We start from the raw sequence: 21,646 nt of genomic DNA, 5'->3' as shown, positions 1-21,646 counted from the left end.
TCTACTTCTACATCTACGTCTGCGTCTACATCTGCGACTTTTTTCTTTGTCTATGTATCTGCCTATGCCACTGCCAGTGCCTGTCTCACAGTCACTGCATGTGTCAGTGCCAGTGTTTGTGTCAGTGTCAGTTCCTGTGTCAGTGTCTGTGTCAGTGTCTGTGTTACTGCCTGCGTCAGTGTCAGTGCCTGTGTCAGTGTCATTGCTGTTGATTATGCTTATGATTACGCCTCTGCCTCCATATAAGTCGGAAAAATGCCCCCCCCCCCTCCTCCCCTTTACAAAATCCTGACTCCGCCACTATAAACTGGTGTCAACACCGGTGCAGGGGTTAAGTTCAACAACCACTGGATTGTTTGAAATGACTGACACAATAGAATGTGTGTGGGCTGGTAAAACACAAACAATTTACAGCTCGCCCTACATGGTATATAAGATGTGTCCATGGCAAAGTGAACATTTCCCACTCGGATAACTTCAAAGTCTACCTGATTACACTCAAGGCGACACCTGTGTTAGCACTACCCGTTTAAACTTAAGTCTGCATCTGTGTAATTACTTCGAGGTCTAAGTGAATCTACAGCCTACACAAATGTAAGTACTACATGTTTTAGTTTGAGTAACAGCTTACAATTACAAAACTCGCAAGCAACACAGCTCTCACAACCTCACATCAACACACATTCACTCGTTACACACCAAACACACTTCTCTGCATAGTCTCACCCTATCCCAACACACACATAAACAGCCCAACACACACATGGAGTAGACCAAACACCACAACACCTCACCCCCTTTCGGCAGAACGAAACCTCACACATGAAACCCCACACTACATCCCCCACATCCCAACATGAAACCCCACCTTACATCCCCCACATCCCAACATGAAACCCCACACTACATCCCCCACATCCCAACATGAAACCCCACACTACATCCCCCACACCCCAACATGAAACCCCACACTACATCCCCCACACCCCAACATGAAACCCCACACCACATTGCCCCACACCTCAACAAGAAACCCCACACCACATTGCCCCACACCTCAACATGGAATCCCACACTACATCCCCCACACCCCAACATGAAACCCCACAGTACATTGCCCCACACCTCAACATAAAACCCCACACTACATTGCCCCACACCCCAACGTGAAACCCTACACTACATCCCCCACACCCCAACATGAAACCCCACACTACATCCCCCACACCCCAACATGAAACCCCACACTACATCCCCCACACCCCAACATGAAACCCCACACTACACCTCCCAACATGAAACCCCACACCACATTGCCCCACACCCCAACATGAAACCCCACACTACACCTCCCAACATGAAACCCCACACCACATTGCCCCACACCTCAACATGAAACCCCACACTAGGGTGTCCCACAAAGCCCCACACACCGACCCACACTAATCCACACCCCCCCCCTGCAACCAGCATGATACCCATTAATCCCATAATATACTCACAACTCATCCACAATAAACACCATTGTAACAGTGATGATATTGCATATTTTTACTAATCACTTAGAAGCATGATATTTGAGTCCTAGGTAATATCATTACATTAAACTGCACTGTGAAAATATGTAAATTAAACTCAACGCATCGTGATAGGAAAGTTATAATTAATACCGTATTTAACCCATTTTGTTAGATCAATATTATGATACTGTAGGTTATTACTCATTCACACTTCTAACGTTTACTGTTATCATTTTTTTTTGTGTGCCTCGGACACGTAATTTACAGCGTCAGTTGTGTGTTCGCTTTAGTATTACAGTTTTCATCACCGGCTTGTGAGGACTGATACATATTTACAATAGTAATATTTTTTTCTTACTTGTAGCCCACTTTCATTAATTTAAGATGGTTTACTTTTTACTGTTATCATTACCCCAACATCATAAGCGATTAAAAATAAACTAATCTTTTTATTTAAAGTCATTATCCAAATAAACTATAGCCCTTATGCTAGCGAGAAAATTGTCTTGAGTTTTTAAAACATACGTATGAATCTATTGAATAAAACTTATAATTACAACAAAACATAGTCTTAACCTTTCATCTATTTTAGTTATTTAACTTAACAATAATAAATGCGGCAAGAAAAGTAAAAAATGAAGCTAAATAAACGTAAATAGCTACAGTTAACTCAAGAGTTGCTACCTGCTAAGTTATTTCCCCTAACTTAATTAGCAATTAGTTTTTTAGTGTATTAATTTATTTATAAACTTAAATCTAATTTAAATAGCAGCAAAAAATCGGCATGACTTTAAAAATATAATTGCTAATAACAACTCTGTACAGAATAATCCGAAAGGAAAAACATAATCTTACCTTCCATATTAATTGATCTTTCCGGTATATAAATAAAAAATCCAGGATAAAGCCAGTCGATGTCAGAAAAGCCACGTAGATCGTATGGCTTGAGGTGTGAGGCCCTACCAATGGATATTGGTTCAGCCTACAACTTATTTAATGTCTTTACTTTATAAAATTGTGAGTGTTGATCAATCTTCGTCAAAATTTATTTAAGTTTTGTGACAAGTCTTATATTTTTCTAGTGAACTGAAAAGTTAACTTTATATACCAGATCCTGTTCTCTTCATGACCACAAACTCCTTCTATGTACGACTGAAGTGCTTTTTACTATCTTCAGTCATTGTTGTTATCTGTCTTCTAAAAGCAAAGATTCAAAAACCTTCTGATGATACAGAAAAATGTGTGTATAACATTTGTAAAAGCTTTATAAAGTTAGAGTCTACAAGAAGAAAAAAATACGATAATCGGAAATGGGAGGTGGTAAAACTGTAAAATTAAGGTTCAATTAAGATTATAGCTATTGTTTTAATATAAGATCTACTAGGGCGCGTAATTAGTACCATGGGTACTTTTTACCCGACATCGCCTGGTAGCTTTTAGATAACTTTGATTAGAAACTGATTTGTGCTTCACGTTGCAGTAGAGTGATTGTGTGTGTCAGCAGCTTGGTATGTTTAAAACAAGTTATACGTAAACTGTACAGCATAGCACAGTTAGAAAAACCGCCCAACATATCATCAAACAGTGACAAAACACAAAAACTGACTAACGCTACTCTATTAGCATTTTTTACAGCAAGTAGATTTCACCATACATAATAATTTCAGCGTGTTTCCACGATTTTCAATCGCTCAGATTGAGCGAACTGAGGGAGGTACGAATTACCCACCGGTACAGTTTGCTCACCTCGGCTCTATCCTATATGTATATATATATATATATATATATATATATATATATATATATATATATATATATATATATATATATATATATATATATATATATATATATATATATATATATGCCAGCCGAAAATATATTTTGCTCTGGGCTTTTTTTTGTAGGGTCGTCAACAGTGTAGGGAATGTTGGATGCAGCCTTTCTGTTTTTAGGAGCGTTGCATCAACCGGCTATACGCCGCTATACGCATTTAATACATTTAATAAGAGTGTAGAGTTACAACTTGCTGCTGTGCTTGTTCATCAATGTATATTTATTGCATTCCTGTGTGCGATCGGTTATGTCTATCTTAAATATTCTCATTGTGTTCCATTGAAAAAAGACCAAATGTTGCCTTCTTTATATTTCAGCTAAACAACGATGCTAAAAATAACGTTTGTAATCCTTTTTGCTATTATCGTGAATGGTATGTTTTTTGTTTATGCATGTTAAAGTTTGAGTATTTAAACTTCTTTTAAATACTTCTATTTATGTCAGTATATAACGTTACATTTTATTTGTTTCTATGCATGATTCTCATCAACTATATATATATATATATATATATATATATATATATATATATATATATATATATATATATATATATATATATATATATATATATATAAAATACGGAAATTTTTCCTTTCACACTCCCCACTGTAACAATTCCGTGTAAATGCAAGTAATTGTTTTAGAAATGTTTCCCCCTCCACCTTCTCCACTGTAACAGTAACTTACTTCACTATATATATATATATATATATATATATATATATATATATATATATATATATATATATATGTATATATATGTGTATGTATATTGGAAATTACCTCTCTAACGGTAACAATATTAAGATATTAAGATATCAGGAAATGACGTCAAATTTAATATTTAAACCCCTTTCCACCACATCAGGGGTCTCCAAACTACGGCCCGCGAGGTCATTTTATCCGGCCCGCGACGATCTTTTTGTCCACTGAATAAATGTTTGTTGGAGGTGGCTGAGGAGCTTTGCACAGAAAATTCAAAACTTTTTGAAAATGTTGGGTGCAAATACAATTACTCGCCGTGTTGCAGACATTGGTGAAAACATAGTGACTCTAATAGTGAAAAATGCAAGCAAGTTTCTGGATGAAGACATGAACATAACACAATAGCTGGCTTCCCTACAGAGAATGTATGACACTGTTACCGAAGAGGATATCTAACCATAGATAGTTCAGAGAGAAACACAAAATCGCAAGATTTACCATATTTCACATCAGTAAGATTGCTAAGTTTGCGAGAAAATTCTGAACAGAGTATCTAAGTCACAGCCATTATTGTCTGATGAAGAGTGGGTAAAGAAATCGGCCTCTGCTTCAGACATAACTAGTCATTTAAGTTTCTGAACTTAAAACGTCAAGAGAGGGAAATCTAGTTTCTGATCTATAAACCCACATAAAGGCCTTTAGATACAAACTTGTCATGTTTTTGGAACAAGTACAGGCTAACAACTTGACACACTTTCAGCAGTGCAAGGTCTTTACGGCTGAAGCAACCACTGTGTTCCCCACGTCATTTACATACGAGATCATTAAAGACCTCCGGCTGCAGTTTCAGTAGCGTTTTTCTGACTTGGATTCAAAGGCAGAAGAAGTGGGACTGTTTCAAAGCCAATTTGAAGCAAATGTGGCCAGTTGCAAAGATGAACTGCAGCTGGAGGTCATTGAATTGCAAGAAAATGGCTTCCATAGAGACACGTTCAAAGAAGGGCGGATGGGTTTTCATTAGTTTTTGCACAAGGAAGAGTTTCCTAATATTAAAACATTTGCATCAAAGTATCTTTCAAATTTTGGAACAACATGCCTGTGTGAACAAGCATTTTCAAGAATGAAATACGTGAAGAAAAATTTGAGAGCAAACGTGGACCTCGGTGGGGGGGGGGGATATGGACACTTGAAATTTGTATATATTTCTATATATATATTATATTTCGTTGTGGGCGGGGAGCGGTAGACGTTCTTCGGGGGGGGGGGGGCGCACCACGACCCTGAAGAGATGTCTTAAAGAAACTCTGGCCCCGAAGTGCTATTTGATAGTTAATGCGGCCCTCGAGCTGAAAAGTTTGGAGACCCCTGCACCACACGAAACTGCAATTAGGAGTCACTCATATATGACGTCATGTTCTTTTTGACTAATTTACCTCCCTCACCCCTTTACAATATCACACATCTTTACAAAAAAACCAGACTCACCCACCCTAAAACGACTTCACATCTCAGCCTACAACCCCCTTAAAAATCGCAGTATTATGTTTTTTAAAACATCGATTTCTTACTAAAAATAATTACTGAGCTGGCTTAACATTGAATTTAATAATTAATTCCTAATACAGATTACACAGACAACTTTCTATACCGCTAAAATTTAAATTTATATTCTAATATTATTTTTACAAAATTCAACAGTATGAAGTCCCACTCCCTCAACCCCTCACCCCCTTCCCACATCGTCACAAAATTCTGAAACCCCTTGCCACTATTGACGTGTTACGTCATTTATGGAAGATCCCCCCCCCCCCCTTACCTATTTTATACTAATATTTTTGTTACAATTTCGCAAAATACTTTTTTAAAAATGTACTAAACCCTTAAGTTTAAAAACTAGTTTAAAATTTTCTAAACACCCCCCCCCCTCTTGACATACGTCCCAAAATTACGGGTCCCAACCTTCATATGAGAGAGACGTCATGTATGACCTTACACTTTAATAATCTAAGTCTTTCGTATTGGCAACCAGAATAGTTTGCAATGTTTTAAAATAAAAAATTCAGCTTTTAATTGAAATTAAATAATGTAGCAAAGAGAATAAAATGATAATTTTCTTTTGATGCTTTTGTTTTTTTAAAACTGCTAGAACGAGAATACTGCCTCAATCAATTATGTTTATTGAATCATTTATCTTTTCTATACCTAAAATAAGTTACTGAACACTTAATTAGTAAATAACTATTAAGAAAAAAAAAACCTGTATTGCCGACTTATTGCTTCAAGAAACGCTATGTGACTAATAATGTGTAAATTTTGTGTTTTCCTTCCTCTTTTTCAGTTGCTTTCACGGTGGTATTTCCACGTAAGCATTTTATACATTATATATAGTGTGAATAATATTATGTATTTTAACTGTAACTTGCTGGCTGCATTCGTAGTATTTTTATAACGAGTGTTCTATTGCTTTCATTTATTTTAAAGACAATGTTCCTATAATTTAAAAAGTAGACACAAAATTGAGTGCTAAAATAAATAATGGTTCATTTTACTGCATTTATTTAAGTGAATATTATATTATTTTAAATAATTAAAATAGTGCATAAATTATTCAGACATTTAATTCCAGTAGAAGGGCTAATTTCGGGTAGGAATAAAAAAAAATATACTTTATGTTATGTGGGTATGGAACATGTCTAAGTAGCATTTGTAAGCAACTTTTAAACAACCATAAATTTAAAGATGATCAAGCTCCAACTTCTTCACGGAATATTATTTTTTTGTTCCTTCTTTCTTTGTTCGTATAGGATCTCTAATCTAAGTTCTAATGTAACGTTTTTTTTTAAAGAGTGAAGTAATTAAAAAAAAACGTTTTTTTTTTTACTGTATTATAAATAAAAGTAGTAGCATCAAACTATTAAACTAGAGGACTAAATTATTATTATAAGATGTATATATTATAATAATTATATTTAAAATATTATATATAATGTCCAAGCTGCGGACCCAATCTTTTATCGTCGCCATGCCCCCCAAAAAGGCAACTTACAACTCTGTCAAAACTACCGCACCATCAGTCTAATTAGTCATACACGCAAAGTCCAGATCACCAGCAATACCAGCAACATCGTTCCCTCGTCTTCATAGACTTTAAGAAGGCATTCGACAGAGTATGGCATGATGCACTGCGGGATACCATGCACAAATATAACATCAAGGCAAATATCACATTGTTAAAAAATGTACACGAGAGCAACCAGCGCAGTAGTTTTTAAGGATTACATTGCCGCTTAGGAAGATCACGTGTGCTCAGTCAGCATCAGCGGGCGCATTAGTACCAATCAACGATTCGCTGATGACATAGGAGGAATGATCGCAAGTTGATAGAAATAGTAAATAGATTTGAGAGACCATCAACATAGCAACGGAGATCAATGCCGCAAAGACAATGATCCTGACCAAAAAACCTAATGGTATTGCGGCAGACATTCTCGCAAATGGACATAGATTGGAGGAAGTACATTCAGTCCAGTATCGTGGCGTCATACTATCCAATGAAGGAACAAAGCAAGAAATACTTGCAAGAAGTGCACAATCAACAAGAACACTCAATAAACAAAGAAATATTTGGCAAGACAACATTTTTATTTGCACACAAGTCTGTCGGTCACTGGAGGTGTTTGTCCATCTGTATTGTATCGAGGCATGGACTCCACAAGGAGACATCCAGAGAAGAATCCAGGCCCTGAAATGAGATGTCCGCACAGACCCCCGGGGATCTCATACAGAGATCACATTACTGCTCCCTTTGAACGTCTGCCGAGCGCAGACGTATCAAGAAAATTGAGTTATTATGCCAATATTGCAGGGCGCTGTGCCTTGAGGGAGAAGAAAGACAAAGTCATCATTGGTTGGATGACACTAGAGATTGCCATATATATATATATATATATATATATATATATATATATATATATATATATATATATATATATATATATATATATATATATATATATATATATATATATATATATTGTATAAGGATGGATAGATGATGTGTAAATGGAGCGAGGGAGGGACGAATAAACAAACAGGTGACTGACGGATAGACGAACGGATGTTTTGATGGACGGACGGGTAGATAGACGGACGGACGGATGGACGGACGGATGTTTTGATGGACGGACGGGTAGATAGACGGACGGACGGATGGACGGACGGATGTTTTGATGGACGGACGGACAGATGGTTGGACGGATGTTTTGATGGACGGACGGACAGATGGAAGGACGGATGTTTTGATGGACGGACGGACAGATGGTTGGACGGACTGAAGGTTGGATTGACGGACGGACGGATGGCTAGAGAGACTAACAGACTGACGACCAGTCAATTAGTTAGATGCATGGCAGATAATTTTTACTTTCATGTAATTTTTTTTTAGACCCCAGAGGATTTTCATCTAAAGGTAGATACTTATTATTTACTTCAAGTATTCAAATAGGCATACACATCGTATCAATATCCCATAATCAACATCCCATAATCAATATCCCATAATCAATATCCCAAATTGTATTTGACACACCCATTCTCTAAACTGTTAAAGTAATTCTAAAGTAAATATTTTATGTATTCTTTATATACGACCTTCTTTCTGATGCTCCTCTGATAGACAGCAGAGAATTTGATTTTAAAAAGTTTACTTTGCTGCATAGTAAATGAAGATGTAAAAGAGCCAGTGGCGTAGCGAGGTCGGGTGTCATTCGGTGCGGCACCTAATTAGTTGTCACGCCCCCCCAGCCCCCTCCGTAATATATATATATATATATATATATATATATATATATATATATATATATATATATATATATATATATATATATATATATATATATATATGCCATATACAATTGTGTTTTTACGCATGTATATATGTATTCAAATATATTTTGTATGGTTGTATTTAATTTTTTACCCTTACAACTCCATACATGGATTAAAACATAAGTTATTACGATTCTCAACCAAACCGTTTTCCGTAGGCATATTTTGCAACGTTGAGTTAATGTAACTCACCTCCGCCCTCCCCCTCCCGATGATTGCTTTAAACAGTGCTTAGATAATATTAACGATTTTTTAAAATCTATAGTCGGTTATAAATACAGCTGGATGTAGCATGTTTTCTCTATCATTAGTAGGTCTACGTCATGGTGTCACCCCCCCCCCCTTATCCACCCTTGTAAGAATTGGTGAACTTTGCTCTAAAGTCTATTTATCTCACTCTAATTAATCATTTAATAAAATGGAATTATCATTTTTCTGTATATATTTTGCTATTTTTTGCGTTGGTGTCTTCTCCTAAATGGTGTCACCCGGAGCAGTCCGCACTCCTCGAACCCCCCCCCTCGCTACGCCTCAGAAAAGAGTTGACATTTAAATATATATATATATATATATATATATATATATATATATATATATATATAGATGTATATAAAGAACTTTAAAACCTTTAGACTATCTTAACATTAGGAATTCATAATGCTCGTGGACATTTTAAAATGTAACTTAATTATCAATTTTCAAATAATGTAACAAAACTAGTCATAAGATAAATTGATAGATAATGACAAATGTTAATAAAATATATGAATTTTAAAGAATCTTTGCTAAAATTAGCTGAAGTTTTTTGGATGAAATTAGTCAATGCAACTGAAGAGTAAATATATACCCCAAGTAAACTAGAACTATTTGCATTATTTGAATATTAAGTAATTAATTATTACATAGTTATTAAAATTAGAAATCTTAAAAATGTCTCATTTTTATCTTACCTTGGGAACTTAAATTCTAATTCTTTAAGGAACTGGAACTGATTTAGCTAACAAGACACGAAAGTCTGACGATGGTAATGCCACCAGTAAGTATTTTAAACTAAAAAAATGCTTTATACAATCGATATCACTTTCACACTGGTTTTAACTTGACTGTCACGTAATGAATGTTAAAAAAAAAACATGTGATTTGCTATCTTTTAGAAACAAAGCTTTCTTTTTTTTTAAAAATTAGGTTTTACAACTCTGTTAATATATTTTATGTGTATCCTATAAAGGCTTATTTTTATGTTACAAAATAGTTTTAATTTGATCCTTTGTAAATTTGTTATATATATATATATATATATATATATATATATATATATATATATATATATATATATATATATATATATATATATATATAAGTAGACTGTTTTACTAAATTTTAAATTAATCATTGAAACAATTTCCTAATTTTGTAATTTAGCAAAATAGATCCATCGTGTGACAACAAAGCACACAATAATATGCTCGAACTCATTTCGGGCCTTGAAACTTGTTTAGTTGAAATTATTAAATGTAACAGTTGAGTTGATAATTGGTTTAAACATTAAAATTTAAAATAAAATGTACTATTTTTTACAATGAGTATTAATTTCCAATTCTTTAAGGGGAAGGAACTGATTTATTTAACGTGACAGGAAAGCCTGACCAAGGTAACCTCACCAGTAAGTATTTTAAAACTTACAGTTTTATACAAAAATGATATCACTAAAATACTTGTTTAATTACTTTTATCGTTATTATGTGACTTAAAATCTATTAGTTCAGGCTGTATTTGAAAAGTGTATTAGGTTTTAATATTTTATTTGAGTAGCCAATCCAATATTTATGTGACAGAACAGTTTAATTCTGTTAAGAACAAAATTTAGTGTGATGTGCTAGGATTATGGTTTTGTTTACATTTGATTAGTCCTAAAAATAATCTCATCTGAAGGTAGATATTTATTGTTCAATTAATTTAAATACATTTTCCTTGTTATTATTTATACTATACCTTTGGAATAGAAACTGCGTGTTAAGAAAATAAATAAGTTTGTAATCGCCTAATACTGAATTATTTCAATTATGGTAACCCTTTTTGAAAATTAAACCCGTTTATTGTATTGGAAATTTAGCTAGGTATAATGTTGATGATGTATTTTTTAATATAATCTATTTTTAAGAAAAATAGTCAGTACAGATTATGATAAATCTGGTGTTTATGTAATTCAATGCACTATTAATAATAATTATTATTATACACCTATTATTAATGAAAATCAGAACAAATTAAAACATTATACTAGATAATGTGATAGTTATAATTTATATTTCATTACTTAATAATTAGCCTACAGTTTGAGAAACATAAGAAAAAAAATATAGATTTTCGATATATTTGAATGGCACTACATATATTAATGAAATGTTAATTAATTATTCAATTAGTAAATTATTTTACTTTTACACTTAAAATATATCAGATTATTAAGTAACAGAATTTTAAACTTTAATAAAAAATAATTGTTTATATAGTTAAAGAGTCCATTTTATTAACCTCATTTTTAAAGATAACTATTTATAACTGTATACTGTTAAAAGTTTTAAATTGCAATATTGTATGCCAATTCTATAGGAAGAAGTAGCTGATTTATGTTCCTAAATCACTGTCACCAGTAAATCTTCAATAACTTACAATCGTATGATATCAGTAAAATACATGTTTAATTACCTTAAGCTGTTTAGTGAATCTAACCTATACATGAGATACTCCGTCTGTTTCAAAAGTCTAGCTTTAAGAAGTAGATGAGGTTTACAATTTGTTTATATATAATTAAGAGTGACTCATAATTATCATGTTAAAAACCGTTTCATTTCATTTAGAACAAATTTGGTTTTATTGTGTATGCGTGAAGTTGGTTTTTTTTAGTTTTGTTTATTATCTTTTATTTTTAGCCCCCAAAAATATCTCATCTGAAGGTAGATATATCTTATTTAATGTATTTAATCAATTTTTCACTGTTATAATTGTTACATACCAAGAGACGTTAATTATCTAAATTTTAAACTTGTGTTTATAATCCACTTAAATTAAACTGAATTAATTTGTTGTAGCTAAAACCATCCATTGTGCTGGACATTTTATTTGGCTGAATAATTATAATGTAATTGTTTTATATTCTCTTTATTTAAGAATCTGGCTCTGATGTACTGATAGCAGGTAGATAATTTGATACATCTGTTGTTAAAAGAACAAAGTCTGATGAGTATACATGTAGTGTATCATTTATTTCGCTTCCCTAGAACCAGAATATTCTCCATTTTTTGTTTGTTTCGAGATTTATACACTGTTGTGTCTACTAAGGACTCTCACGATTTTTACACAACAATTTAACCTCGCTAAATCCATATTATAGAAATATTAAAGAAAACAAAATTTTAAAGCCAAGCTTTGTTGTGAACATTTTAATAAAGTGGATTTATAACAGTCTGGTTCTAGGGAAGCAATATATATATATATATATATATATATATATTATATATATATATATATATATATATATATATATATATATATATATATATATATACAGAGAGAGAGAGAGTAAGAGAGAGAGAGAGAGACTATTGATAACCCGAAAATCTAGAGTGCAGACCACAGCCCGCACACGAATCTTCAGGACTTCCCTAAGTCCACCCAGCTCTAATAAGTACCTGACTAACGTTAGGGAAAATAAAGGCCACTGGACCTGGTGCTGCCCATGACATCCCATTATATGCGCGGTCAATAAATATGTGAACTCTACTCCATCCGCCTCTTGAAACGGGGGGACTTTAATAACTTTCTTATTTTAAAATCCAGATTACACGAACAGATTTTTAATAAATGTCTGATTTGTTTCTTGTAGGTGCGATCGTTGGGGCTCTGTTTTTCCCTCTCACTGCCGTTGTTCTGATCACTGTCTACGTTTGCAGCGTATTGTAATAAGGTAATAGTTCTCTTGGTGTTTTATTTTTTTTCATTTTTTTTAACAATCATTTATATTCTGGCAATGACAATTTATAAAAAAAAATGTATATTTGTGTATATTGGCATCTTTGCTGCAGTCTGTTTTAGGATAAGTGTGACGCAGCAAGTTCACATGCTAATTTAAACTAGGTGATATAGGTAGGGTACACAATGTGTGTTTCAATAATTAAAATGTAATGACGCGGTCGGTGGTGTAGTGCACGACTGCTAACAGGAAGGGTTCGGGTTCAAGTCCATAGAAAATGTTTGCCCCGTGGCAAAAGCTAAGTTGAAAGCATCCAATCAAGCAGGCCGTTTTCATATATTAACTTAGGCAAAAATAAAAATAAAAACATTGGACATTACAGCTACAATAATAACGGGCCGTGGAACTACTGAAACAACACAAAAACAGCTTACATAGCAGTATTAAATGAAAAAAAAGCACACTCCATAAAATATAAGAAAATACCACCGTATGATGACGCAGATTTCAAGATGTATGGTTTCTCTCTAAGCATTTTAGTCCCAGCTACAAATACAGACAACCTAGCCATTATTAATCATGAATTGAACTTTTTCTTCAGAGCCGAGCTACATCATCACACAGTAGACACAGGAAATAGGTCATCACACAAGGAGTAGGTCATCACACAAGGAACCGAAAACACATAAGCCTTCGCAGTTACGACACCCGAACAACGAAACGCCACACCTAACGTCATCTTCAACGAATAAACAGTCACCCCCCCCCCCCCTCTCTGCCGCCTTCGTCCCACACAACAGCAAAATCAAAGACACGGAATGCCAGTACGTCGATGTATGTTGGAAAATGTAAAGGATGGCATACACACCCAACGTCCACATCTACACAGAGATTAGGCGTGTTGTGCCATTCTGGGTCAACTATGGCAAGCTTTACTCTGCACATCCATCTTCCAACCGTAGTCACTACAGAACCAAGTTTTGCTCTGTGCCACCATTGTTAAAATCCACGTCACTACAGAACCAAGCTTTGCTCTGTGCCACCATTGTTAAAATCCACGTCACTACAGAACCAAGTTTTGCTCTGTGCCACCATTGTTAAAATCTTTAAACCCACGTCACTACCGAACCAAGCTTTGCTCTATGCATCCATCTTCCAACCCTAGTCACTACCGAACCAAGCTTTGCTATGTGCCATCATTGTTAAACCAACGTCACTACAGAACCAAGTTTTGCTCTGTGCCACTATTGTTAAACCAACGTCACTACAGAACCAAGCTTTGCTCTGTGCCACTATTGTTAAACCAACGTCACTACAGAACCAAGCTTTGCTCTGTACATCCATCTTCCAACCAAAGTCACTGCATAACTAAGATTTGTGCCATCATTGTTAAACCCACGTCACTACAGAACCATAAACTTGGATGGCCTTCGAATTGAGATGTTGCCATAGCAAAGATTTAAAAAAAAAAAGGCGGCCCACCTGATATGCATCCATCCGTGCAAGGAGATGCTAATTTGTGAGATGTCGTCGAGCAGACAACGTGAGGTCTGGTTTCCACAGGTCATTCACACAATAATGAACATACAAGGCTTACACACCTGAACACATACACCGATACATACATGGACAGTCAGAGACAACTGTCATCAACGAACACAACACAACCCTGGGACTCAGCACAAAGTTCGACTACTCAACTCTACAAAATTATACAATGACATGACATGAGACATGTTATGGCTTAACGAATATAACAGCAGCACACAGATATGAAATGAACATTTACAAACACATTTTTGTTATTATTTCATTTTTCGTTTTTGTTTTATTTAGATAAATTATTAGTAATAGTATCTCTATATTTTCTATATTTTATATGTATTTATTGCATGTTTTAGTACTAGGCAAGGGGTCGGCACCCTTTTAAAACGGAAGAGCCAAAAGTTACAATTTACTAAATTTCTAAGTTTTTAAAAAGCCACTAACATTATTTTTTTCAATATTTTGATATTTGATAAGGATTTGGTAAATAAATTTGATTTATGATTTGAAATAAATAGCGTTAAATATGAACTGATATTGCTTCATATAAAAACATACAAATTTTAATGTTTCGCACAAAATGTGTTTTAGCTAGCTCTGCTATGATAATATTAGTAATCAAATTATATAACTATATGACTATCACAATACACTTTAGAAGCCAATAATTTGTTTATCTTTCTTTACGGACACCACTGGCTGAGCAGGTGTCTCCCATTAGCCAAGCAGGGCCAGAGGCGTAGCGACCCTTCCCGTCGCCCGGGGACAACTTTCGATTTGCACCCCCCCCCCCCCGCTCAATCTTTCGATTTGCACCCCCCTCAAACTTTCGATTTGCCCCCCCCCCCTCAAACTTTCGATTTGCACCCCCCTCAAGCTTTCGATTTGCACCCCTTCAGACTTTCGATTTGCACCGCCCCCCTCAAGCTTTCGATTTGAACCCCACCCCCCCAAACTTTCGATTTGCACCCCCTTCAGACATTTGATTTGCACCCCCCCCCCTCAAACTTTCGATTTGCACCCCCCCTCAAGCCTTCGATTTGCACCCCCTTCAGACTTTCGATTTGCACCCCCCCTCAAGCTTTCGATCTCCACCCCACCCCCTCCAGCTTTCGATTTGCACCCCCCTTAGACATTTGATTTGCACCCCACCCCTCAAACTTTCGAACTGCATCCCCCCTCAAACTTTCGATTTACACCCCCCACCCCTCAAACTTTCGATTTGCACCCCCCTCAAGCTTTCGATTTGCACCCCTTCAGACTTTCGATTTGCACCGCCCCCCTCAAGCTTTCGATTTGAACCCCACCCCCCCAAACTTTCGATTTGCACCCCCTTCAGACATTTGATTTGCACCCCCCCCCCCTCAAACTTTCGATTTGCACCCCCCCCCCTCAAGCCTTCGATTTGCACCCCCTTCAGACTTTCGATTTGCACCCCCCCCCCTCAAACTTTCGATTTACACCCCCCACCCCTCAAACTTTCGATTTGCACCCCACCCCCTCAAACTTTCGATTTGCACCCCACCCCCTCAAACTTTCGATTTGCACCCCACCCCCTCAAACTTTCGATTTGCACCCCACCCCCTCAAACTTTCGATTTGCACCCCACCCCCTCAGACTTTAAATTTGCACCCCCGCTCAAACTTTCGATTTGCTCTCCCCCTCAGGCTTTCGATTTGTGCCCCCTTTCAAACTTTCAATTTGTTTTTCCAACCCATTTTGGCGCCCCCTAAGGTCGGCGCCAAGGGACATATGTCCCCCCCCCCTCCCCGCTTCGTCTCTGGGCAGGCCTCAACACGGCGAACTCCGACTAACTGGCTTGGGTATCGGTTTGATTGTTGTATTGGTCGCTTCTGTCCTTCGGTTCTCACAAGGCTTATCTTATCTACTCGAACCCGCAGTCCAGTACCTGGCTCAACCGTAGGAAGCTAGTAACTAAAATACTACAGCACTCAGGACTGTCTTTGTATACCTACGGACTGTCTTTGTATACCTACGGACTGTCTTTGTATGCCTAAAGGTAGAGTAATGCACTCTGAATAAAATAACAATCCCCATTTAACGCTATTCGAAAAAGTCGGCACTTTGCCAGTGGCAAGCATGGAATTGTTGCCACGGGTCTGGCTAAAGCACGACTGTGGGGGTGGGCTGTCAGCTGTCCGTGTACTCTCTAACTCACCTAATCCCTCTTTAAGTTAAACACATGTAGTAGCCAATCAGGGCTAATGTTAATAAAAGTGGCTAGAGATAAAAATTTAGAATAAAGTCAGTCTGTTATAGCATAGCTATTATACAAGTCAGTAAGTTGTTGGATAGCAATTAGACAACTTTTGATGTTACTAGTCTTGGTTGTTGAGAAGCCGAATCGGAATAATTAACAAGTTTTTCTATAACTTAAAATTTCATAGTTTAGGACAGTTAGTTCCGTGCCACTTTTAAATGAATTTATTTTAATGCCAACTTAATTATGGCCGGGTGTATTGTGTTGTAAAACTGCATGATTGAAATTATTGTAATTCAGCTTACTAACTGAGCTAAAGACTTTTTTTCAAATTATTTCCCTTTATCTTGTAAACATACTTATCTTTTTCTAGTGGGGCCATCATAATAATTTTGTTAACTTACATCTAATAGAAAGTAGATGTTAAAAAATCCTGAAAAATTCTGATGATTAGCAGTTCTTTTAATATAATTTGACAATCTCTGTTTAAAATATTAGATCAATAGATAGAAGCATTTGGGACTAACATAATGGGTGAATTAGATTTGTTCACATTTGTTTCAATTGATGTATTGTAAATACAAACTTTAAGTCCTCAATTTTTATCGATTGCATTTTTTCTTTCAGCATGCTGTGCTGGGCAATGATAAATAAATGTATTAAACTTATTTTATCATTTCTTCAATTTTTTAAACGCATTGTTTTAATTACTATTTACTTAGCATTAAAATTACAGCAATACACATTTACAAGAAGTTATATTAAAAGTGTGCGTACAACTAAGAGTATTAAATAATATCTTAGTCTGTAGAACAGTAAAATGTAATGTCAGACACGATTGTGTATCCATAGATCTAGAATCTTGATCTATGGATGATGAAATAGATATCTATTTTATCAGCGTCAGTATTTCTTTCAACTTTTTGCTTTTACACTTAATTTTTTTTGGGCGGAGGGACGGGGGACGGGGGACGGGGGGGGGGGGGGCGGACAGTGGTAAAAGTATATATTTTCTATATAAATTCTATTTCGTTCGAGATGGGGGGCACGGTAGACGTTACACGAGGGGGGGGGGGGGTGCTGAAAGAAAACTCTGCTCCGCATATGAATGAGTCAGTAAAATGTTCAACTGGTTTTGTTATATTAATCAAACAGACACAGTTCTCTGAGTAAACTTTGGTACTTTATTGTTATATACAGACAGCTCAGACGACACGTCCTGTCTCTGACCCTACCTTTCGATAACTGCCGCACACGTACACGTCATGATCAGCTACACATCACAGTAAACACGCTGAACACTCAAGGGATGTAATCATGATATACACAATACAAGGGACGTAACAGTCACTAACAAGACTTAGCGTAACATATTTATTTTCACGCGCTGGACTCAATCAAGTCGGATGACCAGGAACTGTACTCAATACCGAGGTCAATGGTTTGACATTCAATGTTTGGGTGGATGGGAGGGTGACACCATGAGGTGCCGCACCGGGTGACAACATGCGGGGGGCCGCACTGGGTGACACCATGAGGTGTCGCACCGGGTGACACCATGAGGTGCCGCACCGGGTGACACCATGAGGTGCCGCACCGGGTGACACCATGAGGTGCTGCACTGGGAGGGGGACACATGACGTGTCGCACCGGGTGACACCATGAAGTGCCGCACTGGGTGACACCATGAGGTGTCGCACCGGGTGACACCATGAGGTGCTGCACTGGGAGGGGGACACATGAGGTGTCGCACCGGGTGACACCATGAAGTGCCGCACTGGGTGACACCATGAGGTGTCGCACCGGGTGACACCATGAAGTGCCGCACTGGGTGACACCATGAGGTGTCGCACCGGGTGACACCATGAGATGCCGCACCGGGTGACACCATGAAGTGCCGCACCGGGTGACACCATGAGGTGTCGCACCGGGTGACACCATGATGTGCTGCACCGGGTGACACCATGAGGTGCCGCACCGGGTGACACCATGAGGTGCCACACTCGGTGACACCATGAGGTGTGTCACTGGGTGACACCCGGCCATAGTGACTCCACTGGTCTTTGTACAGTCAATGTTGGAGTCCAGTGGTGAAAGACAGTGAGGTGAATGCAGATAATAACATCACAGTTTTAGTATCCTCAAACATTCAAGATAATAACTGCTACAATAGACGTATATTGCACCTGAATTCCTAAGGATTCTAACATTGATTTACTTCTACTGCATTGGTATTTATAAAGATGGTAGACGTATATTGCACCTTGAATTTCTGAGGATTCTTACACTACCAGTTTTATTACTATTTCATTGGCAGCAGGGGCGGAACTACAGTGCCGCCAGACCCCGCAATGCGGGGTGGCCCACGCCATTTAGGGGCCCAGAGCCGACCATAATAAATTTTTTTATAGTTAAAAAAAAAGTAAATTTTCTTTCATTTTTGACTTGATAGTTGTTTTGTAAAAAATTACCGTAGCTGCGGTTGGATTATCTTTATTCTATAGACACCACCCCACACTCTTGTATCTTCTTTTTCCCTTTGTTTTTAAACAACTTTGAAAGCCGAGTCTTTCATCTACAATTAAACGTATCAAAGATAAGCAAATGTTCAAACCATGACTTATTTCCCTTTTTAAAAAATAGTCAAATAGGGGTGATCATAAGCACGTTTTAATAGATTTGTACTAAACAAATTAAAAAGCAATTACTTCTCTTAATTATTATTTTTTTAATAAGTAATTACTAAAGAATGATAATTTATAAAAAGGAAATGTATTGAGATGTATTAAATCAATAATATTTAGAAAATTAATAATATAACTACAAAAAAAAAAAAAAAATAAACATAACACGAGACACCATTACTTTTACAAAGCTTTCATGTTTTATATTATTTTGACCGACGAGTTTCTATGAGGGCTTCTATTAAAAATTAATTAACACTGGTTTTTCACAAAACACGCTAATGCACTTACACACATGACATGATGTTGAACATTTTTTTAATTGATGTTTTTTTCAAATTTCGAACAGGACAGCAACGAGTATCCTATGTTCGTATTATGTTATTATATATATATATATATATATATATATATATATATATATATATATATATATATATATATATATATATATATATGGGGGGCCTAAAAATTTTTTTTGCTGGGTGGCCCTTTTTTTCTAGTTCCGCCACTGATTGGTAGTACCAGACTAAGTCTTGTTCCACAGTTTCATCTTTAGGTCAGAAGGGAAAATTGTGCTTTATTATTTGTCTAATTAAAATTGATCTTAAATCTAAAAATAATAGAAGAGATCTTTTATTCAAATCTTGAAGCTTCTTTAACAAGTTTTCTCTGAAAGAAACGAACTGAGTGTTCCACTTCATCAAGTTTATTTGTGCCGTGTGCTTCATACAATATTTCATTCAGCAGTAAATCTGTTTTAGCCTTGATCTCATAGAAAGTTTTCAATGGCGAGTCTAGCTTTTCAAAAGCTGTGTAAAGGTTGTTGAGCTCCTTCATAAGCTCGCACCTTAAAGCTCCCCGGAGATTTGTTTTTGAATTCTCGGCTTCAATGGCTTTCCCTTTCGAATTGTAAGCTTGTCTGAATTTAACGGCAGAATCTTTGACGCTTTTTAAAGTTTGGACACTTAGTTCGTCGTCCTGACAATGCTCTAGAAAATTTTGACTCATTTTATCAAGGTTTTCATTTGGGGTGAGTAGAAGATAAAAGTCCTCATACAACAACTCTAATCGCTTTTTCATGTTTTCCTTTAGTTCATCCAAGCAAAACGTTAAAAGCATAGATTTGCGATTTTCTTCTTGTTTTTGAAAATGTTTGATATAATATTTATTTTTAATACTGAATGTATGTTCAAGGATTTCTTGAGCGCTATTGTATTTCTCCATTTCACTGCCATTATTATTAATCAGGACAATTCTAAAGTTACACTCTTGAAATAACTCAAGCAGTGGACCTCTCTGTCTCTCACACCAATCTTTGAAAGTTGGAAATTTTTTATTATTCTCATCGCTTGAGTAGTTGTCTCCATGCGTCATCACTAGAACACAATTATCCCGAATAAAGTTTGGTCCGAAAATTGTTTTTAAATACAAAATTGTGTGTTGCTCTTCTGCACTGTAGGTATTAATGTAGCTTAACACGAGCAAAATGGCGTCCAAATGTTGGATCGTATTGTCTTTCATGACTTGAAAAGCTTCGCTTATTTTGTCTCTAGCAAACCTTATATTCTCAACATCATCAGCAGCGGTAGAATCAAACAGACCAGGCGTATCAATAATTTTGAGGGTCTGGCCGCCGACTTTGGCACTGAACAAACCGACTCTCCCAGAACTACGCGTCGTGTCTCTATCTCTCTTGAAAACGTCGTCATGCGTGATTGAGTTCAGAGTTGAGCTCTTGCCATGCCCTGTTTTCCCAACACACAAGTAACTTAAAGCTTGCTGACTTTGATTGCTTCCCATTGCTTCTAAAACAGATCTGCGTTACATCAGCTTTACTGAGGAAAAATAAACAAAATGAATATAAAACTTGAATAGAATTTGTGTTGGAAAAGTTGATCTGAAAACATCTACAAGGAGTTAACATATTGGGTGGTGGAAACAATGAAATAATAGTCAACTAAAGTAGAGAAATAAATAAACAAATAATATGGGATTTATTAATTTAAAAGACGAAGAATTTTCTTTCGGTTTTTCTCACGAAATATTTCTACGAGGATTAAATGGTTCTTTAATGTGTACAAAGAAAAAAAAAACAAGATGATTCTTTTATTTCATAACTGATACATAACTGATACGTCAATGTTACAACACTTACTAACACTGACACATCACTGACACATCAATGACACATTACTGACACATCACTGACACGTCACTGGTCTGTATGCTGTAATAGTACATTAAGCATCATATCTCTCTCTCTCTCTCT

General features: G+C 36.1%; 1 protein-coding gene and 2 long non-coding RNA genes across 3 annotated transcripts; 2 read left to right on the top strand and 1 right to left on the bottom strand.

Annotated features, from left to right (window-relative positions):
• The first annotated feature begins 452 nt into the window (after positions 1–452).
• Positions 453–6,427, top strand: LOC131928152 (uncharacterized). Its single transcript, XR_009383733.1, has 3 exons — positions 453–594; positions 3,674–3,729; positions 6,403–6,427. It is a non-coding gene; the product is annotated as an uncharacterized LOC131928152 (long non-coding RNA).
• Positions 6,428–12,125: 5,698 nt separating this feature from the next.
• LOC131928148 (uncharacterized) lies at positions 12,126–13,971 on the top strand. The gene is made up of 3 exons (XR_009383731.1): positions 12,126–12,149; positions 12,838–12,918; positions 13,526–13,971. It is a non-coding gene; the product is annotated as an uncharacterized LOC131928148 (long non-coding RNA).
• Positions 13,972–19,967: 5,996 nt separating this feature from the next.
• Positions 19,968–21,177, bottom strand: LOC131928160 (GTPase IMAP family member 9-like). Its single transcript, XM_059284102.1, has one exon. It carries the CDS (start codon positions 21,175–21,177, stop codon positions 20,011–20,013), a length of 1,167 nt encoding a protein of 388 aa, XP_059140085.1. The 3' UTR covers positions 19,968–20,010.
• Positions 21,178–21,646: the final 469 nt, after the last annotated feature.

This window comes from Physella acuta, unplaced genomic scaffold, assembly GCF_028476545.2.
Source record: "Physella acuta isolate Inbredline_101_S28 unplaced genomic scaffold, ASM2847654v3 ptg001467l, whole genome shotgun sequence".
Taxonomy (NCBI): Eukaryota; Metazoa; Mollusca; class Gastropoda; family Physidae; genus Physella; species Physella acuta.
The sequence above is the reverse complement of the archived record's forward strand: the minus strand, read 5'-3'. Positions and strand labels throughout refer to the sequence as shown.

Bases quoted from the DNA above. Each gene is read 5' to 3' on its own strand.
- LOC131928160 (XM_059284102.1), bottom strand. From the start codon at position 21,177: ATGGGAAGCAATCAAAGTCAGCAAGCTTTAAGTTACTTGTGTGTTGGG.